Source organism: Spinacia oleracea, chromosome 4, assembly GCF_020520425.1.
Source record: "Spinacia oleracea cultivar Varoflay chromosome 4, BTI_SOV_V1, whole genome shotgun sequence".
Taxonomy (NCBI): Eukaryota; Viridiplantae; Streptophyta; class Magnoliopsida; order Caryophyllales; family Amaranthaceae; genus Spinacia; species Spinacia oleracea.
In genome coordinates, this window is record NC_079490.1 from 16,606,999 (window position 1) to 16,629,792 (window position 22,794).

The window sequence follows — 22,794 nt, forward strand, 5'->3', positions numbered from 1 at the left end:
TCAATGATTTTAGGATCTTGGAATCATTTTATTCACACCTGCCGGAACAAATAACTTGAATAAAATGCTTAATAAACATTGAATTATGCATGTATGCTAGGATTTAAGTTTATTAAGAGAAACTGTGAATGGTTATTTATTTGTTTATTCTTTTCAATTGTAGTTTTTAATATGGCAAACAACAATCAAAACATCATCATGGGTTCTGAGCTTATGGTCAAGCTGAACCTGGCAAATTTTCTTGAATGGGAAGCTAAGCTAGTTGAAATAGTCAAACTCAATGGACTTGAGTATGTACTATCACATCCCATGCCAAGCTACTATGCCAGAGACATGACCCCTGAGAGATTTTACGCCTGGGATGCCGATCTCAAAAAGGTTATGAGTCTCATGCTGAACAATATCCCTGATGATTGGGCTAGAAGGTTTGTAGCCTATGAACCTTTTACGCTCATCAAGAATCTGAGGGATATCTGTCGTTGAAGCACGGAGGACAGGGACCTGAACGTCCATGAGTTGATTGAATCAATGTCTGGTCTAAAGGTTAGTTCTCCCAACAGGTGTTATAGGATGGAGGTCCAAGAAACACATGTTCAGCTCCTTCGCACTAAACAGAGGGTAGGCGTCCCACTGAGGTTCCATGTGGATCTTATGCGTTCATACTTTGATCGCCTAAGTCTACTAGGAACACCAATAAGCGAAAAGATGGAAGTCTCTATCTTGCTCAATTCACTACACAGTGGGTTTGGTCGCTTCAAGCAACTATACCTAAGTGAACCAAGAGAAGAAACAGTTGCAGAATTTGTTCACCTTGTCAGAAAGGCTGAAATAATACTGGACTGTGAAGCCAAAGATTTACTCAAGGCTAGAAGGAGACCGTTCAAGAAAAGTGGAGAGTCCAAGGGCAATGCTACATCAAAGCAGGACAAGTCCACATCAAGCTGTCTTTATTGTTATGGAATAGGCCATTACAAAAGAGAATGTCCAAAGCTAAAGGAAGATCAGAAGAACGGAACAGTCGTTCCATCTTCAGGTATTTTCGTTATAGACTGTATACTTGCTAATTCAACTTCTTGGGTATTAGATACAGGTTGTGGCTCACACTTATGTTCCAATCCACAAGGACTAAGAAGAAGTAGAAAGTTAAGCAAGGGTGAAGTCGACCTACGAGTGGGAAATGGAGCACGGATTGCTGCATTAGCTGTAGGAACTTACTATTTGTCGTTGCCCTCCGGGCTAGTTTTGGAACTGGAAGAATGTTTCCATGTTCCAAGTCTTACTAAAAACATCATTTCAGTTTCTTGCTTAGATGCTAAGGGATTTTCCTTTTTAATAAAAGACAATATTTGTTCGTTTTATTTTAAAGAGATGTTTTATGGATCTGCTAGATTAGTCAATGGACTTTATTTATTAGATCACGACAAACAAGTATATAACATAAATACCAAAAAGGCCAAAATGATGATTCAGATCTCACCTATCTGTGGCATTGTCGATTAGGCCATATAAACTTGAAACGCTTAGAAAGACTTCAAAAGGAAGGAATTCTAGAACCATTTGACTTAGAGGATTATGGTAAATGCGAATCATGTTTACTTGGCAAAATGACAAAGCAACCTTTCTCTAAAGTTGGAGAAAGAGCAAATGAACTATTGGGTTTAATCCATACAGATGTATGTGGACCAATGAGTACAAATGCTAGAGGTGGTTTCAGCTACTTTATCACTTTTACTGATGACTTCAGTAGGTATGGTTATGTCTACCTAATGAAGCATAAGTCTGAATCCTTTGACAAATTCAAGGAATTTCAGAGTGAAGTAGAGAATCAATTAGGCAAGAAGATTAAGGCACTGCGGTCTGACAGAGGCGGTGAATATCTGAGCTATGAATTTGATGGCCATCTGAAAGAATGTGGAATTCTATCAGAATTGACTCCTCCTGGAACACCACAATGGAACGGTGTGTCAGAACGGAGGAACAGAACCTTGCTAGACATGGTCAGGTCAATGATGGGTCAGGCCGAACTTCCATTAGAATTTTGGGGACATGCACTAAATACAGCTACACTCACTATAAATAGAGCTCCGTCTAAAGCTGTCGAAAAGACTCCATACGAATTATGGTTTGGAAAGCCTCCAAATGTGTCTTTTCTTAAGATTTGGGGATGTGAAGTATACGTCAAACGATTAATTTCAGACAAACTTCATCCAAAATCTGACAAATGTATCCTTGTGGGCTATCCAAAGGAAACAAAGGGGTATTACTTCTACAATACATCTGAAAACAAGGTGTTTGTTGCTCGAGATGGTGTCTTTTTGGAGAAAGATCATATTTCCAAAATGACAAGTGGGAGAAAAGTAGACCTCGAAGAAATTCGAGTCGAACAACAAACTCTAGAGAATGCTCAAGATGACATTCAGGATGAAACTCAGAGATCTTTAGAAGAATCTGGTGAGAATCATGGTCAAACTAGAAATGTTACCCCGCGTAGATCGCAAAGATATAGATCTCAACCGGAAAGGTACTTAGGTATTCTGACGAAAGAGAGCTATGACGTTCTATTACTTGAAAGTGATGAACCTGCGACTTACAAACAAGCTATGACGAGCCCTAGCTCCAAGCAATGGCAAGAAGCCATGCAATCTGAATTAGACTCCATGTCTGAAAACCAAGTATGGGATTTGGTCGATTTGCCAGATGGCTACCAAGCCATTGGAAGCAAATGAGTTTTCAAACTGAAAAAGGACAAGGATGGGAAACTTGAAGTTTTCAAAGCTAGATTGGTTGCAAAAGGTTACAGGCAAGTCCACGGTGTGGATTACGATGAAACCTTTTCACCAGTTGCAATGCTAAAGTCTATTCGGATAATGTTAGCAATCGCTGCATATTACGATTACGAAATATGGCAGATGGATGTCAAAATCGCTTTCTTAAACGGCGTTTTAACAGAAACTGTGTTTATGACACAGCCTGAGGGTTTTGAGGATCCAAAGAATTCTAAAAAGATATGCAAGCTTAAGAAATCAATCTACGGATTGAAGCAAGCATTAAGGAGCTGGAATATACGTTTTGATGAAGCAGTCAGTGACTTTGGTTTCATCAAGAACGCAGACGAATCTTGTGTATACAAGAAGGTCAGTGGGAGCAAATTTGCTTTTCTAGTATTATATGTCGACGACATATTACTTATCGGAAATGACATACCTATGTTTAACTATGTCAAGATTTGGCTTGGGAAATGTTTTTCGATGAAGGATCTAGGAGAAGCACAGTACATATTGGGCATCAAGATTTACAGAGATAGATCTAAAAGGATGATTGGACTTAGTCAAAGCACTTATATCAATAAGGTGCTTGATAGGTTCAAGATGGAAGACTCCAAGCGAGGCTACCTACCCATGTCTCATGGAATGACTCTAAGCAAGACTCAGTGCCCAAAAACACTTGATGAGCGTAGACGAATGAATGGGATTCCATATGCATCATTGATTGGTTCAATAATGTATGCTATGATATGTACACGCCCGGATGTTGCGTACGCACTCAGTGCTACGAGCAGATACCAGTCAGACCCAGGAGAGGCGCATTGGACTGCTGCCAAGAACATTCTGAAGTACCTGAAAAGGCACAAAGATGACTTCCTGGTCTATGGTGGAGATGATGAATTAATTGTTAAAGGCTAAACGGACGCAAGTTTCTAAACCGACAAAGATGATTTCAGATCACAGTCTGGGTTTGTCTTCTGCCTCAACGGAGGAGCAGTAAGCTGGAAAAGTGCTAAGCAAAGCACCATTGCGGATTCTACAACTGAAGCGGAGTACATTGCTGCACATGAAGCAGCAAAGGAAGCTATATGGCTAAGGAAGTTCATAGGTGAACTTGGTGTAGTCCCCTCCATTAAAGGACCAATAGCCCTGTATTGTGACAATAACGGAGCTATTGCACAGGCAAAGGAGCCTAGACACCACCAGAGAGTCAAGCATGTACTTCGTAGATTTCACCTTCTACGAGAGTTCGTTGAAAGAAAAGAAGTCGAGATAAGCAAAATTGGAACTGATGACAACATATCAGATCCATTGACTAAACCTCTGCCGCAGGCGAAGCACAACTCGCACACTGCAGCTATGGGAATCAAGCATATTGGAGAATGGCTTTGATGTCTCTGTTTAATATTTTAAAGTTTTAGAGTTTAACTCTTTGTAAAACATTATTGGTTAATCATTCACAATAAATGAAAAGAATTCATTTTTCCATTTAATTTGTGGTTTATTAAATGATGAGTCCCTTCAATTTGACGATATATTCAAGATAGACTGTCAGGACCAGTCCTGTGACTAAGAAATGTCTATCAAGTGAACTTGAATGTCAAAGGTTGAAAATGGTCCCTAGTCGGAGTTTTCTATAAAATTGGACGCATAGAAAACGTTAGACGATTAGAATGCAAGATGACCAGTAGTTCTGTTTCTTGAACTATGTGGACATGGCAATGTCATAATCATTTGCATAGATACTTACTTTGGGAAGACTAGTATCGGACAAGACCTATGAAACTTTACTGTAAGAGATGAAAATCTGTCATAAGTAAATTTCATTAAAATTATTAGACACTAAATCCTCAATACCTGAGTGATTTGAGATTACTTGTTTGAGAACTGGTTGCTTTGACGTTGACCAACCGTCGCACCGTAAAAGGAGGCTATAAAGGCAATGCTTAGGTAATCACCTATCAAACGAAGTCTAATCTCAAGATCCCAAGATTGGGATTGTCCTCCCATAAATCGGGATGAGATGCTTAAAAGTTGTACAAGGCCACTCGGAGAGCTAGAAACTGTGAAATGCATGGCCGTGCTCGGATGAATCATAGGCTATGATTATCTGTTTATTTGATCAGTTGAACTCTGAAACCGAGAAACACCTCTGGACATAATAAGGATGACAACTCTTACCTTATGTTCAAGAGCAAGCATCGAGCGACAAAGGAATTAGGAAATGCACACTTGTCCCTAAGGACAAGTGGGAGACTGAAGGAAATAATGCCCTTGGTCCAAGTATGCATTCTATGTTAAGTCTAATAAATGCGGTTCAGTATTAATTAACAAGTTAATAATTCAGTGAGATCAAGTGAGCTGAATGCCTAGCTAGAGGCCGCTTCAGTTCAAGTGGAATTAATGATATTAATCCACAGCTTACTCTTGACTGAACCCGTAGGGTCACACAAATAGTACGTAAACGGATCAAGTATTTAATGGCATTAGATACTCCATCTATGGATATTCGGAATCGACGGATCTTGGTTTCAGTGGGAGCTGAGATCGTCACAGGCAAGAAATGAATACTCCGGAAACGATGATATTGCCGGAAAAGGAAATATGGATCGTATCGGAAATATAAATATTATCCAAGTCGTAGATGTTGCCGGAAACGGAAACATGGTACGTATCGGAAAATATTATCGGAAATGGAAATATTGCCAGAATCGGAAATATTGCCGGAAACAGAAATATTGTCAGAATCGGAAATATTATCGGAATCGGAAAATAATTCCGGAAACGGAAATATTAAATATTTGTTCGAAACGGAAATTGATTCCGGAATCGGAAATATTAAATATTGTTCGTATCGGAAATGAATTCCGGAATCGGGAATTTAATCGGAAGCGTATCGTACGAATTAGCATCGGACGAGGCCCGCTAGACGAAGGCCCAGCACGAAGCCAGGCCGTCGCCCAGCGAGCCAACGCACACCAGCGCACGCCAAGCCTCGACCAGGCCCAGCGCAAGGCCAGGCCCAGCCAAGGCCTTGGGCGCGCGCGCGCGGAGCGCAGCAATGGGCCGAGCGTTGTGCGCCTAGCGTGGGCCGCAAGGCTTGCGCGGGTGTACGGTGCTCGTGCATTGCGTATGCAGGAATCCTGAAGTAATCAGAATTCGAAGTGTGATTAAATCCTAAAACTATTAGATAATGATTATTTAATTAGAGTCCTAGTAGGGTTATAATTAAATAAATTAGTATCCTAATAGGATTCCAAAACCCTTTCCATAACTCTATAAATACGTGCCTAGGGTCACATATTTTAAGAGATGATTCAAGTATTCAAAGTGAGTTTTTGAGAGAAAATTCAGACACATTTCTTACCTAAGAGTGCCGAAAATCTTTAGTACCTTAAGGGCGATTCTAGTCGGTCAATCTTAAGGCGGATCCGGACGTGCTGTGGACTATCTACGGAGGGACGACACTTGGAGTCCTAAAGACTTGTTCTTGTTCGGTTCGGGCGCAGCTAAGGAAGGCACGCAACAAAGAGTATGCATCTAAACTATGCTATATGATTATGTGTAAATAATATGTATTCCTGGCTAAATGGTTTTTCCGCATGATTTATGAATTGTCATATGTATCATAACCTAACAAGCTTTGCGGGAAATTTGTTTATTTTTTCATTACTACGTTACTAAAAGAATCCTGATGATTGTTGTAACACCCTAATAATTCCTTGATATTTTAAAACCAATTTTCAACCCCAAATGAGGAATTACTAAAGTATTACTGCCACCGTGATAATGGCGAAGGCTATTACCAGAATAACGCAGCGGAATTAATCAACTTTTAAAACAATAATAATAGTTAATGGCCTACATACAAGTTGGAACCATAACGGCCCAAACCAAAATACTTTAAACAAAATCCATTAACTAATTAAAAACTTTATAGTCTAGACTAGATAAAATAATTAGAGTTTAGAATAATGCAAGTACAAAAACTCTCTCAATCAACCCATGAAAGATTACTCGTCCTGCAAGTCACCTCTAAACAAACCTGTTAATGATAGACTACTCCCCGAAAATGAAAATGCAATGATGGATCATCAGAGGGTCATTAAGGCAAAGGCCATGACCAAAACACAAAGCACGTAATCAACGAAAGCTGAGTACAAACAAGCTAGAATGAAATCCTATATCTATCATGCTTCATTGCAACGATAAACTAGATCTCATTCAAAGCCAACTAAATAAACAATTAATCATGAAGACAAGACTCGACTCTCGACAAGACTCTTGACTCATAGATTAATTAGAATAATATCCGAACGGGCCTAAAAGAAATATCCATTACGGAAGAGTGTTGGGAGTCAACCAAACACTAAAATAAATATCCATTACGGAAGAAAGTAACCATATCGGACCATACCGACGGAATTCCAGCGCATAAAAGAATGAAACAACGTCTAGTATCATTCATAGGAGTACAAGCCTCTTGGCAAGGTACTACCCCATTGTTCATACTCAAGGTATATACGTTCCAAGAGTTTTGAAGCTTGTTCTGGTTTCACTTTACGTTTATTAATATTTTATTCACAAAGCCGACTCAAGACATAAACGAGCAAAGCACTTAATAAACGATCACCCAAACAATAATCCTTTTTAGTTCATTAGGACTTGTAACTCAAGTGAAATTACTCTTATCGTTCCTTCTCAACATACTGTTGAGTTCCATGACATGCTTGTTAACATGCGGTTTGCATAATAACATATTTTTGTTTTCTAATATATTTTTCTAATTCAAGTGAAATTACTCTTATCGTTCCTTCTCAAGTGAAATTACTCTTATCATAATAACACATTTTTGTTTTCTAACTCAAGTGAAATTACTCTTATCGTTCCTTCTCAAGTGAAAAACTCTACTACGTATATATAAGCATAATAACATATTTTTGTTTTCTAATATATTTTTGCACGCATAGCGTGCATATAAGACTAGTCATTACTATGGGAAGACCTCACTGTTGGAAGTAAAGCTTGAAAAAGAAGTTCGCCCGATGGTCATTGGGCGGATGGCGTTCGATCGGGCGTGCGTACAATGTGAAAATGGGCGAGTAATTAAACCGACCGGACGCTCGTCGCCCGATCGGGCGAATGGCTCGTAATATTTCACTTGTGGGCGCCCGATTGGGCGAATGGAAGTTCTTTTGGTTTGATAGACGCGGGCCTGACCGGGCGGTTGTTGTCGCCCGATTGGGTGTTGGGTGCCCGATCGATAAGACCATCGGACGGATACCAAAAGACATTTTTTGGACGTTGGTTTTGCTTCCTTGGGATTCCTTTTGTGGCAACCCTATTAAGTATGTTTTAAGGGCTATTAACCTTTCTGATTATGGTGATTTAAGTGTGTTTAAGTCCCTATTGATTAAGGGGGTTTTAACTCTTCATTATCATAGGTTAATTGTCATGATTAAGATCATTGGATTCCTTCGAGTCCTTTGGTTTGCTTGAGCTGTTTGGTATCCTCCACTAATACTATAAATACATGCTTCATTTCTTGTGTTGTTAATAGAAACAGAAATATTAATCCCTTATCATCTCATTTTCTTCCTCTATTTTGGGCATAAGTTCTAGTAACTCCATCTCACACCCAAGAGTGCCATTGCGTGTTGAGAGTTGTGTAAACCTTAGGGAAACAAATCGGTGAATACAATTGTGCACCCCGATTGCACCGAATCTCGTTTTCAAGGCAGTAGTTTGGTTAACACGTACGGCATAACAAGTTTCGTAAGTCCTACTTTCTTGTTCTTGATTTTAGCCTTGAAAACACATAAAGTACAACACTCACAAGGAGAATGGTTTTCCATAATGGTTTACATATGAATATGATCGAGTGTCCCACATTGATTAAGAGGTTACTCCCCTTATTACCATATGATTTTAAGGTGGAACTTCATTTGATCTTGTTAAATGGACTCTCTTTCTTAATGACGGATGCGGCTCAAACCCGTATTTAACCATTAACATTCTTTTTGGCAAGAGGTGGCACACAAAGTTGGAATAAGCCCACGTGGAAGATAGATTAGTAATTCAGTTTGATTTAAATTAATTACGATGCACAAACATAAACAAGTGTTTGAAGAGCAATAGATTTTAATCGTTCCACAAAGTGGTGTGAAAGACTCAAAAAAGAGTTTTTGATTAAAATGGTGCAAGTGATAATCAACATAACTACATAAGTCCTAGTGGTAGTGGCGGATCCAGGGGGGCATACCCGGGCCTTCGCCCACCCCATGGATCTGCTATGTCATAAATAATAAATGTTTCAATATATTTGCAAAATAGATTTAGCCCAGTTGGTTTTGTAGTTAAAGTCTTTGGGTGCTTTAAACACGGAGGACTTGGGATCAATTCCCCTTTAATGCAAATTTTAAATTGTTTTGTTTTATTTTCATTCCAAATTCAACTGCTGATATTTTCTTTTATTTATTTTAATTTTAATTTTAATTTTAATTTGAATTTCATGTTTTATTTTCCTTCCTTTCAACCCTCAAGAATAAAATAGTTTATCTTTATGTGTTATTTATAATCGGTTTATCTTTTTTTTTTTTTTTGACATAGGCTTAAACATACATAATTGAAAAGGTTCACATATTACAACAAACTACTACTAGAGCTTTACTAGCTCTTACAAACCAAAATAAACAGTAAACTTTAAAAACCGCAAAGGCAGTGAATACTTTAATCGTCAGCCCTTGACTGATGAAGCCCCATAACATTTCTTCATTCCCATTTTCACTTGGCTCGAAGCAAGCTTGTAGACGTCGAAAGGAAGCCCTTGAAACCCTGTGACACTTGAACGACAAAGAGAGACACGGAAGGATAGATAATCCACTCATTGATTGAACCAACTTTGTAAGCAGGGTGAAATGCTTACAAACAAACTGAGACAGTGACCTTATACCTTCTTGAAAAGGTACATGGAGTCTTTCCTTGGAACGGGAGAGACTCAACCTAGTTGACAAGTTATGAACCCCCAAACATTGGGGAGCTGTCTTCGGATAAGAAATTTTGAATGCAATGAGATCACCTCTCATCGCAAACCTAAACCTAACAACCCAACTTTGTGGACACCAACACCCCCTTCCATAATCACCCTCATCTTCTCCCTTCGCCTTACAACCTGACATACCACCACTATAGGTAGTATGAACTCCCAGGACAAGATCACTAACAAGGTTAACTAACTCTTCTGAAATTAGAATCGGGCCAACACTTAAACTCAATCGAACAACCCATACTTGCCTCAAAATTGAACATACCCACATAAGACATCCAACAACAAACCAATTTTAGGAAAAACTCAAAGGGCTACAAAAATTAACAGTTCTAACAGGGAAACTTCCAACACCAAAGCATAAAACCACACTACCCAACAACATTAAAGAAGAACTTGACATTAAAACTAATCAACTAAACCAATCAAATTAACACAATAGGGATGAAAACAAGGATCACACCACTCACATAAATGACATAATCCTCTAAAATCCGGCCAAAATTAATACCAAACACCACCCTTTAACCTAGTCTTTACCTTTTACCGTCAAGATCGGCGTATTTTCCGACACTGCGAGACGGCGGCGACAAGGAACTTAGGTATTAATTGGTTTCCGAAAACCTAACAGAAACAGAGCAAACAACCTAATTACCTAGCACCCCTAATCCGAATTAGAAACCCTTACCCCAAATTTCACCTTTACCGGAGAGATTATCCACGGCGGCGTCTAGGGAAGCTTCGGAGATGAACACCAAGGTTGCTTAACCCGATCTGACAGAGATCCCTTGTGTCAAAGGTCGGAAAAGTCGACTGAAACAAAATCGCCGACGAGGAGATCAAGAGAAGCAATAAAGCTTCTTCAACCTATTGAAAACCCTTCTTTGATTTGCCGGCGAAACTCACGGAGGTAGCTCCTCCACCAAAAATAAAAAACACTCTAAACGAAAGAAGCTACTACACTTAACCGCTCGCCGACGACCTGAGAGGAGAGACGATTCTCAAGCCGTCGGCGGCGCTAAGGGAAAACCTAGGGTTTGAGTTTTTGTAGAGAGAAGGAAGAGGTTTCTTTTTTAAGAGAGAGAAAGGGAAACGATATAGATTGATGTTCTTATAATCGGTTTATCTTTATGTTATAAGAATCCTCTATTTTATAAACTACGATTTTTTCCAATTAAGATAAGTTACTATTTTTTTGGTGGAAATAAAATCTCATAAAATTAAATAACATATACAATTTGACCCACCCAATAAAATCATTCTGGATCCGCTTCATAACATGATTACTTACAAAACCTGAAATCATTTCCTCAAAATACAAATAAGTTTTTTCATGGATAAGGATGAAAATGATCACATACTTCGATTTGTGACTTGTGCAAAAGAGATCTGAGTCCAGACTTGCATACGGATACGAGTGATTTAAAAGAGTCGATCATCAAAATCCGGCAAAAAGTGATCTCTCCTTACAAACAACTTTTTATAGAGGATGATTTTTCAAATCACTATTTTAGTTAGAAGATGCATAATTTTTGTAAAATTTACGTTGATATATAATGTAAAAGTCGTTTACCTTTTCGTGATAAGATTATCAAAAATTGATAAAAAGTTACTTTGATGTACAATAAATTCGGATACACTATACGTAAGATCTTTTGAGGCATACTTCCTCCGTCCCTTAATACTCGCACCGTTTTTCTTTTCGGGTCGTCCCTTAATACTTGCATCACTTCTATAAATGGAAATCTTTACCAATATTATATTATTTCTCACACTTACCTACTACTCCATCTACACCCCTACTTCCTACCAAAAATCATTTAAAAATCCACACCTCACTCACCACTTCCCACCCCTTACACATTTCCCACTAACTATATTAAAAAAATATTCCACTATCAACTAACATCTATTAAATTAATAAGTCAATTCAAATGTGTTAAACTCCGTACTGATCAAACCAATGGTCCAATGCGAGTATTAACAGAGGGATTAATGCATGTTACGTTCGCTATTGTTATTTTATGGGCATTGGTACTTGAAATCGCGAATAAGTTGGGATTGATTTTAGGAAAATTTGTTAAAAAGGACCTTTTATAACCCCAATTTTGTGAGAAAGGACCTTATATAATTTTTTTTGCGAAATTACACCTTAATGTAATTTTTTTTGCGAGAAAGGACCTTACATAATTTTATTTTGTGAAATCACACCTTAATGTAATTTTTTTTTGCGAAAGACAACCAAAAGTAAATTTTCGGCATTGACTGAGCTTTTTCGGCCATTGACTTGCACGTGAGAAGCACGTGTGACTTTATATTGCTAATCACACCCAATTTTCCTCCAAAATTCAAGCTTTAAAACCTAAAGTTGGAAAAAAAAATCGAAATAAAATCAAGTTTGAAAATTCAAGACTCGGGAAAATCAATGTCTTTAGCCAACGTAAGCCACACGTGCTGCTCACGTGCAAGTCAATGGCCGGAAAAGCTCAGTCAATGTCGAAAACTTCCTTAGGTCATTTCTCGCAAAAAAAATTGCTTTAAGGTGTGTTCTCACAAAAAATATTATATAAGGTCCTTTCTCGCAAAATTTGAATTATAAAAGGTCCTTTTTGGCAAATTTACCTTGATTTTAATACAATTTGCAAGTATGAAAGAATCAAGTTACGCTAATTCTGAGACGATTTTGTTCACCATTGTTTATATTTCTTCCACGATATCCGCAACTGCATCGATGACTTTTAGCTATTTTAGGCTAAGGCCTCTAAAGCTTCAACCCACGTGCGGACTATTTTCCTTATCATGCATTTAGACGAACCATTGAAATCATCTACCGATTACCATGACAATACAAGAATTTGTATTTTTAATGGCAACTTAATTAAGATAACTCAAAAATCTTGTCATAAAAGACTTTTGCGATGGGGCTAACAACCAAACAAAAACGGGAACAACCGTCGCAAAATATCTTTTACAACGGGTTAACGACGACCTTCTTTTATGACGGGTTCGCGACAGAAAATCCCGTCATTAATCAACGACTATTGGCCTTTAGCGACAGGATTTTCCGTCGTTAATGGTACAATTTCTTGTAGTGCGAGTATACTCTATTTTTTAAAAAATTTGATCCATATTCAATAAAAACTATATTAACTTGACTTTGATCATGTGCTTACTGAGTTCCCTGTTGTAACGGCCAAAAAAACGGACAAAAAGAGTAACATCCAACGGTTACGTAATCAATGTAAATTCCCGTAACAAAGACTTAATCCAACAGCCCGGTACCAAAAAGAATAGGTAAGGCCTAAAAAACCACCCCACGCGCGCCCACGAACCACAAGGCCCAAGTACCACGGCCCGAGCCTGACCCGGCGCGCATGTGTTATGTGTCCACCAATACCACTCTCACACTTTCTTAAACTAGAGTTACACGCATTCTCCAATTGATAAACAAGGAGAATATGAAGAGTTTTCCAAAATAAGAATCTCTTATTTTACACTCATTTTTTTGTGTTTCCCAATAATAACTTCCAACAATTTAAGGCACGACCATACACAGTTCAAAGATAAGTTTATAAACATGTTCCTTCCGTGCATATATACGTAGTATTTCTTTCGTGAACTTTTGGAATGCTTAATTGCCCCATTATAGCTACTACTCCGTAGACCGCTAGACGATCGAACAAAATTATTGTTGATTTATTTTGATCCGCAATTTGGGATAATAATAATAATAGAATAACCAGAGGATAATGTTACTATTTTATTTTGGGGAAAGATAATGTTACTATATTTGTGTTATACAGACTACAGTTTATGTAAGAGCTTCCATTAGGGATGGTGATGAATCTGAAATTGAATCTGGACTTGGTTATCAGAAATTCTTATTTAAATGTGGTGTATATATAATAACTGAAATTGAATCTGGACTTGGTTATCAGAAATTCTTATTTAAATGTGGTGTATATATAATAAATATATATTGCATAATGAAATTAAATTAACTCAAAATACTTAAAAGTTACTCTGGTGTAATGTTAAGAAATATTTAATTTTTATTGATAAAATTTTGTCACTTTAATAATTACTCCGTATAATCCATTCAAAATGACTACTCCGTACTAATGAAGAAAGAAAAATATGAGCTCGCCCTTTAAAATGTTCATCTTTCAATTGTTTTTATTAATATAAAGTTAACCAAAACATGTTAAAAGTTATAAAAAATTTAGAAATTAACTCCTGTGTACAATAAATTTATTGTACAACTTGTTTATGTATATGTAAGACGTTTTGCATGTTTGTTATTAACCTATTGGGGCAAATAATGTGAGAACGTGGGAATAATTGAATTGTTATGATCGAGTCATTTCTGCATTACTCGAATAATTTAAACAAACAATAACAAATTCCGGGTACGTATGATGTCCTGTCTATAAATACACAAGTATTAAGCTCTTCATACTCATTCAGAAATAAAAGTGTAAAGCTCTTCCTTGCAGTGCAACAAGAATTCTTAAGCTTTTCATATTTCTGAATTTGAGATCGAGTTGAGGTAGGCTATGCTCTTCATTTCAAGTAAAAGATTTTATTTGTTTTGTTTTTTTTTAAAATGAATATAGTTAGTTTTACAATTTACATAATAATACTCCCTCCGTTCTTGCATTACTCCGTTTTATATCATTACAATTTATATATGAAGTAACATAATTAATTTTATATCATTTCTGCATTACCCAGTTCCTAAATATTTATACTCCGTAACCGCTTGACGTACTTTTGCATTATTTATACATTAAGTCTGACCACATTTCTTATTAATATATACTACCTTCGTTTCAAAAAGTTATTTACGCTTAGGCTATGTTCTGTTCGGGTTATTTTGACTTATTTTAGAAAAAGTAAGTCAAAAAAGTTCAGATAAGTTCAGATAATATAAGTACATCAAAAATAAGTTTTTTCAGATATTTTCATACACAAATAAGTTTATTTCACACAAAATAAGTTTTTTTTCTCAGATAAAATAAGTTCAGTTAAGTTCAGATAAGTTCACATAATATAAGTTCAGTCAAAATAAGTCCAATAGAACGGAGCCTTACTATTTGCACGGGTTCCGGTGTAATGTTTGACCGTTAATATATCCACTTCTGTATGGCAAAAAATTATAAAAAGTTGATATTTACAAAATATTTTTTGTACGAATCTAACAAGATATCTCATAATAATTTTTGATAGATATAATAGTTAGCATTTATGGTCAAATTATTGGTTGTGGGACATATTTTTTAAAGTGTAAAGAACTTAATGAAACAGAGGTAGTAAAAGAACAAACGTTATTATGTACGGATCGACTAAAAAGTAAACTAATATATTATTTGTATAACAAAAAAGTGAAAAATTATATCGCATGTTCTTTTGCCATAGTGTCATGTTCTTTTGCTTATGCACATATGTTCTTTTGGTGCATCATACTCTATGTGCACCACGATTCATAGTCCACATATGGCTACTACTTATTATTAATTATTATTTTGACAGGTTGAGGTTTGGGAAACATGTCGAAGATTGAAATCCAAGCGCAGAGCGTAGAGAACCCAGAAGCTGATTATGAGAAGCTGATATTGGAGTTAGATAGCAAGGCGGAAGTGGTATTGTCAACCACCACCGCAAACTTCGGCAAAAGCCCACGATTACATATAATTGACACACATTTCTGGTCTGGCCGTGCCATTTCAGGTTTCCCTGCTCTTCATAAGCATTTTTATGCCGTTCCTAAGCAGCAAGGCACTCTTCCTCAAGGCATCAAATGGGGCCTCGTCTATGCTGATGGCGATGACACTACTGCTCGTAAGTGGGTTGCCGCTTTTGATACCACTGCCGGCAAGGTACGTTGTACATACGCGTGTAAATTTGGTAAAATTAATCCAACCTTTAGCCGATTTTCTTTTTATTAATCCCGCCTACGACATATTTTTTTAATAATCCCACCTTTATTATCCAACGACTTTTATTTGGCTTAAGTGACTGATAACCGGTGAAAAAGTCAACGAAATGGTGATGAATTGATGATGATGACTGAATATATCGAGAGAGAATACTGCTACGTAGGGACATATTACCGCCTACAACAGGTTTATGAGCTGTTAGGCCCAATAAAATTCGTTGGGTAGTAAATGTGAGATTATTAAGAAATACGTCGTAGTTAATAAAAGAAAATCGATCAAATGTTGAATTAATATTAAATATTACGTACTAACTTAATTATCCGCTCCAATATAAATGCAACTAACTATATTTATTTAATGATTTTTTTTGAAGGCTTATGCTGAAGCTGGACCAATAGGTCCAGTCGACTGGAATGTTGTTGAAGTTAAGTTGGGTGCATCAGAAAACAAGAGTGTTTATACGGACCCAATTATGGGAGGCATCACCACAGCTGAGATTAATGGTCTTACAGCAAAAGCAATTTTCAGTGGATGATTAATTGGCTTAATTAAGATCATTACTACTACAACTATGCATGCGCTATGTAACAATAATAACGATCCTTGTGTTTTTTAATTTACCAAACTTGCTTTCAAATAATTTAAGGTGTATGTGATGTTTCCGTTTGTTTTATTGCTGAAAATGTTTTCGTTTGTCATTTGGCAGAAATCGTTGAATATTAATAAAATATGTTTTTCTTTAATTACATGATTTTCCTGTCTATTTATATACTATAAGTTTCAAAATTAGGTATACAAAAGGAGATAAGTATCCACAAATTTCCATAAAAATATTAGAGTCCACTTAAAAAAATTAAAGGAGGTTCCACCTTAAAATTAATCATATGTCAATAAAGAGAGTAGCTTATTAAGCGATTAACTCTTTCCTCTTTTACCAACGTGAGACATTCACATCTGTTGTTTGGGAAGACTACGCTTCAACATTTAGCACCCCACCTCAAGAACTAATCTTTTGATATTTGACGTACATTACTGCTCTGGATTGATCATACTGCATTACTGCAATAGTATGCTTTAATGGAAAATTCAAAATTTTAATCATTTATTGATGAATAACAGTGTAGGATAACGATGATTATTGTTGAGAATTGTGAATATTATTACGTGCATCCGGGTGCATGTTGCATCCAAGGTCATTTTATGCTCATTGATGGTTCTTATCACATTTTCTTCTTACATGTAAGGAGAAAATGTGAGTGGGTGCAGTGGTGCACAATGTACCTGGGTAAATCTAATATGCTCTAGGATTTGGTTTCTTAATTTGTAGATTTGATAATATGCTTTGTTTTGATCTTTAATAGTAAAAGTATACATTTGGTGAAATCGGTTTTTATTCCCGTCATTGATAAAAAAACAGTTTTTTTATTGTTTTTCTATTACTTTTTATTTTTAAAATATTTTTTATTATGGTTAAACAAATAAACGGATATGATTAATCCTTACAATCAAAAAGTTGAGATTTAGTACAATTATAGTAACTATGATATTATTTTAGCCACTGAAAAGTCGTCCTAATATAAGGTGTACAACTAAAATATACTTTAAAAAATTATCTTTAAGTAATTATGTTATGATGATTGCTTAATAGCCTGGATCACTCTCAAAATATACAAGTAGTTAATTAATTAAGTGGCGAGATTCGTATTAATCGAAGAGGCAGATCGATCAATATATAAAGAATAATCTATCCACGTTTCCCTTACGAGGCCTAAAACCGCACACACTTTAGATACTTTCAAACCACCCTTTATAACAACCACTAGACCTTGTAATTGGGTCACTCAGATCGGGTAAATTCAATTTGTGTCGTTTAGAAATCAAAACTATTTACCAAGAATATCATCACTATTAACCCGGCCGAAAGCCAAGAGGCATAATTATTACTACGTAGCTCCGTTTTATAAATATCTTTTCAGTTACTATTTACATAAATATTAAGATAAAAGTAGAAAAGTTGATTTAATAATAAAATATGGATAAAATAAGAAAAATATGTAAAAAGGAGGGTGAGTATAAGAAAAAATGAATAAAGTAAGAGAAAGTGAGTGAAAATTTATAAATATTGTGGGATAAGAAGAGTAAGTTAGTAATTTTTCATCTCAAAAAATATAATAAAACAAAATGTAAAGAACATTATGAAACAGACGAAAACGAAAAATCTAAAGATTATTTTGAAACGGATGCAGTATTTAGATAGATGTAACTATTAACCAAAAATTTGTAAGTATTACCCAAGAAAGCCGTAACTTAATCGAATTTTTTCCTTTCACTTGAGCATTGATTTTACTCACTAAAGGGTTGGCCAAAAAACTTATTTGTGTATTAGTTTAACTTTCATTAATTAAAAATTAAATATAAGGTGTCCAACTAAATTATTACTTTTAAAATTAAAAAACTAATATATTTCTCCTCATAAAACAAATGCATATTTAATAAATCTTGAACATGCTTAATTATTTAATATGCAATCTATCTATATATTATACTAAACGAGAGGAAATTAATGTTGTGATGACAAATGTCACTCATTGATTGGCCTCTCTTATAGATATAAACAAATATATAAAAAAAATATAATACATGATTCTAAAATTTTTTTTGTTAACATTTACCTCAAAATATATTTGATTTTCTTTTCCTCAAAATAAAAAAAATATTTCATTCTACATATATGTAATATTTTTTATATTATATATATTTTCTATATTTGGTAACAAATATAACCAAAATAAGATTCTTTTATAAAAAATAATAAATTATATGGAGTACGTAGTATGATTTTTATAAAAAATCAAGAGTAGTTTACTTATTTGTATTTCGTACTTACATAATTCGAACGCAAATAAATTAGAAAATCAATCAAGTATGAATAAGAGTGTATAAAAAAGTTACAATAGTATTCTATAATATTTTAACAGCTAAATGCGATAATTATAAAAAGTCATTGATTGTACTATTTTGTATGTAGTGTATTTAGCAACTAAATGAGATAATTATAACCGTCATTGATTGCGCAATTTTATATGTAGTATATTTAGCAACTACCACTGTGAAAGTTTGTAGCTTAAATCAAGTAGAGTATAAAGAGTTTTTAGAAATAGACTAAAACAAAAAGAATTTGCAGGAATGGATGTATTCACAATATTGTATGCGTATGGCTTTATCTAACTAATCTTGTAAGAATCTATCTAAGAGATTTGATGTGCATTAGTTGTTTGAGGATGCATGAAACTGCTGAATAACAACTTGAATTGAATCTGGTAGGAGGAAGGTTGGAGACTTGGCTTAATAACAGCGAGATATGTAAGGTGAGTTATTGGTGATGGATGGAGATTATATAGATAGGGATAAAATTATACCAACTATGTAAAAAAGGGGTGGTATAGAATTTAAGGAGTAAGAATTGACGTTCTTTAAAATAATAAGTTATCATCGGTGAATATATTAAAATAAGTGCCAATAAAAATAATTAACGACACTTTTGAAAAACCATTATCGATATGCTATATATTGTGACTTTTATATATAATTTAAAATACAGTAGATAAAAAAGTATATCCCTGCGGAATAAATTTTTATAAGTGCACTTTAACAATTTAAATTTTATCATATTTGTGCCAAATTATTTATGCCCTGGTGATGTGGAAACTTTGGTAGCGAAGTTATAATTTTTTTGCCTCACCCAATACTATGACTTATACTCCATTTTATTTTATTTTCGTTCTTCTTAATTTTAACAAAAGAGTATCATTTTGTTCTGAATTGGAATGATAATTTAAAAGATGAACATAGAATAGATAATTAATTGGAATTTAAATTGTGAATTGGCGGTGGACATATTAGAGCAACTCCAATTGTGAGCTACAAACTAGGTGGTGTGGCTAAGTTAACCACATCAAATTTCTAGTTATAATTAATTTAAGCTACAAATTTTCACATTGGTGGACTACAATACCTTGTAGCTTCATATAATATTTAATTTAAATAATTAATTTATTTGAGCTATCTTTTTTATTTGAGCTACCTGCCCAAAATAGATGCAAGGTTTTAGTAGCTGCTTATGTCATTGTTGTACCAATGGTGGTCTGCCTGCTCACATGTTCTTTTTTTTTTTTTGTGGGCATGTTCATTTTTTAACCATTGGAGTTGCTGTAGCTAAGGAGGTATTTGGTGACTATCTGAGTATCCCCTTTTCATATCGAATGGTATATAAATATCTAAGTGGGTGGTGAGTTGGAAATAGTTTTGTATTTATGCACGCACATGGATAAAGGACAAGACGAGATTACATATATTTAATTAACTTTCACGATTTATTAATTTTTTATTTACCTAAAAGAAATATCAAATTGTAGATTTAAAAGACACAATGTTGAATACAAAACGACTTATTAATTCTTCTTGAATACCAGGCATATGTTTGACAAGAAAAAATATGTTGCTCAAAGTTATCTTAAGAGTCTAAAGAAGGAAAAATTGTAATACATTTTGGACTAATAAGATAATAGGGTCACGAAGAGTCGGTCAAAAGTAATTCTTAGATGAATTCTAAGTTCCTTAGATTTTATTAGAAAATCATTTTAACATATGAAATTAAGGAGATTATGATGCGGGTATTCTATTCCTGGCTAGCTTAACATCATATTCAATATAAAGGGGTAAAATTGAAGAAAACAAGCGACATAAAATACTTTTTAGAACCATGTTCTCGAAGTCTTGCATTTACTATGTCTGACGTAGTAGACATTGTATTTAAATGTACAATGTACGTGTTTCAAATTTCAATAACCCGTAAAATAATTTATAATATACTCTGTATTACATTGAAAATATTAAATTTTAAATAATAATACTCCGTAATAAAGTAAGGATATTTTAGGTGGATAGACTGAACACCATTTTTCTCAAAAGTTAACTTATAACAAAGGGATCCTTTATATAGTATGTTTTTCCGATAACCAACATTAATCAATGCCAGATTAATGATTAATCTATTAACTTATCGTGTCTACTATTTCTAATTAAATTAAATTTTTTTTTATTTTTTAAAAGTTAGTACAGAGTGCATTTTATTTAAATTAGTAAAAGTTTCATACTATACGTGCAACCTATCTTTGTCTCTCATTTGTGTTCTTATGTGAATTATTATTCCTACACGCGATTGTTTTACGTTGCATCATAATCATACGCGGTATGTGCCTATGTGGCATCGATGATATATTGGATTAGTAGTTGGGGTGTCAATTCCAATAAACGGAACGACTTTGGTCGGATTTATCGGTTTGAGTCAAAATGGTTTCATTTGTCTAACTGATTGGAATGAGTTGGGTTCAGTTAGATAGGGTTGATAAGCACGGGTTCATATAGGATTGGGTTGTAATCATGTTATAGTCGGGACGAGTCAGGTTGGGTCGGGTTGAAATACTTCAGGTTGTAAACGGGTTTATCCGACTTGTAAAAGGTTCAAATTATATCGGATCAGAACCATATGCAGTCGGGTTCTTCAGATAATGTTCTGAAATGGTCAGGTTGAACAGGTTTAGCCGGCTTACATCGAGTCAAAATTCATATCGGTTCGGATTCTTATCATTTCAGTTCTTATTGGTTTGGGTTCATACCGTGTGGATGAAACAATAACGAGATGAAATGGGTGGCGGGTTGTAATTTGGGTTAAGTCAATTTAGTTCCAATTATAAAATCACAACATCGGGTTATTACTAGAATCACAATTTTCAATACATTTATAAATTATACTCCGTAATATTGAGGCTTTATTAGGGCACAAGGGCGATCATTACTAACTTTTTTAAGTATTAAAAATTAAGATTAGTATAGTCAGTGAGTATATAGTATTAATGTGAGCATTCGGATTGGTATGTTGAGAGATTTTAATAATATAGTTTGAAGTTGTTTAAATTATTATAGTTTGAAGTTGTTTAAATTAGTTTGAACTTTAAGTTTTAATAATATAGTTTGAAGTTGTTTAAATTATTTAATATGTATTTTAACGATGAATTAATAACTAATACTCCCTCTATATTTTAAAAAGAGATACATTTTTCTTAAATGCATGCATTTTAAAAAGAGATACACTTTCTTTTTAAAACATGTTTTGATTCTCACTTCCAATTATATTAACAGTTCTATCTTTTTTGTGGTTCCTCACACTTACTCACATCATATTTTTACTATAATAAATAATTCATCTACTACTCCACTTTCATCTTATAATAAATTCAACTCACCCTCCTAAAAGTATGTGCCGGTCAAAGTGTATCTCTTTTTAAAATAAGGATGGAATAACTAATAAAGTGTATCACTTCGTACTAATGAAGCATTTATTAATTGCTGAATTAATAAATCATAATGTAATAGAATAATCGATAACTATCAACATAACAGGTTACGAGTTGTAAACGGTTTGGGTTAAACGGGTCACGGTTACGAGTTGAAGCAGTTCTGATTGTAAACGGAACGGATTAAACGGGGTTTCCTCGGGTTGAAACGGTTCAACGGATCGGTCACTAACGGGTTTCAGATCTGTACGGTTCGGGTAAATACGCATCGAGTTTTCGAGGAACGTTTGTAATCGGGTTTCAAATCTTAATTGATTTAATATTTTCCGGACGGTTCAAGTTCAACTTGAATATAATCGTATTGGATCGAGTTTCAGAATAAAACTCAGGGGTTATTAACGGTTCGGGTTCTATACGATCGGACTAACCCAACGGGTTTAACGTTTCAGGTTGAGAATTGACAGCTTTACTTAGTGACAAAAAGTGAAAGTCTGTATACAATAAGTTACAAGTACGAATTCTCTCTCTCCCATTTGTAGTTTATAATGCCCCTGCCGACTTATTAACACCAAAAATGTACTCATAAAGGCATAAGTCGTAAGGCACTGAGGTGTATGAGTATGGGCTTGGTTTGGACAATTCCAATTTTTTTATGGTGATTTTTAATCGACTTCCACGTTCGATAAGAA

At 34.9% G+C, this 22,794-nt stretch overlaps 1 protein-coding gene across 1 annotated transcript; it reads left to right on the top strand.

The window, feature by feature from the left end:
- Positions 1–14,226: 14,226 nt before the first annotated feature.
- LOC110793928 (uncharacterized) lies at positions 14,227–16,500 on the top strand. The gene is made up of 3 exons (XM_021998866.2): positions 14,227–14,359; positions 15,343–15,689; positions 16,123–16,500. The coding sequence occupies exons 2-3, from the start codon at positions 15,360–15,362 to the stop codon at positions 16,282–16,284; spliced, it is 492 nt and encodes a 163-aa protein (XP_021854558.1). The 5' UTR covers positions 14,227–14,359; positions 15,343–15,359; the 3' UTR covers positions 16,285–16,500.
- The last annotated feature ends 6,294 nt before the right edge of the window (positions 16,501–22,794 follow it).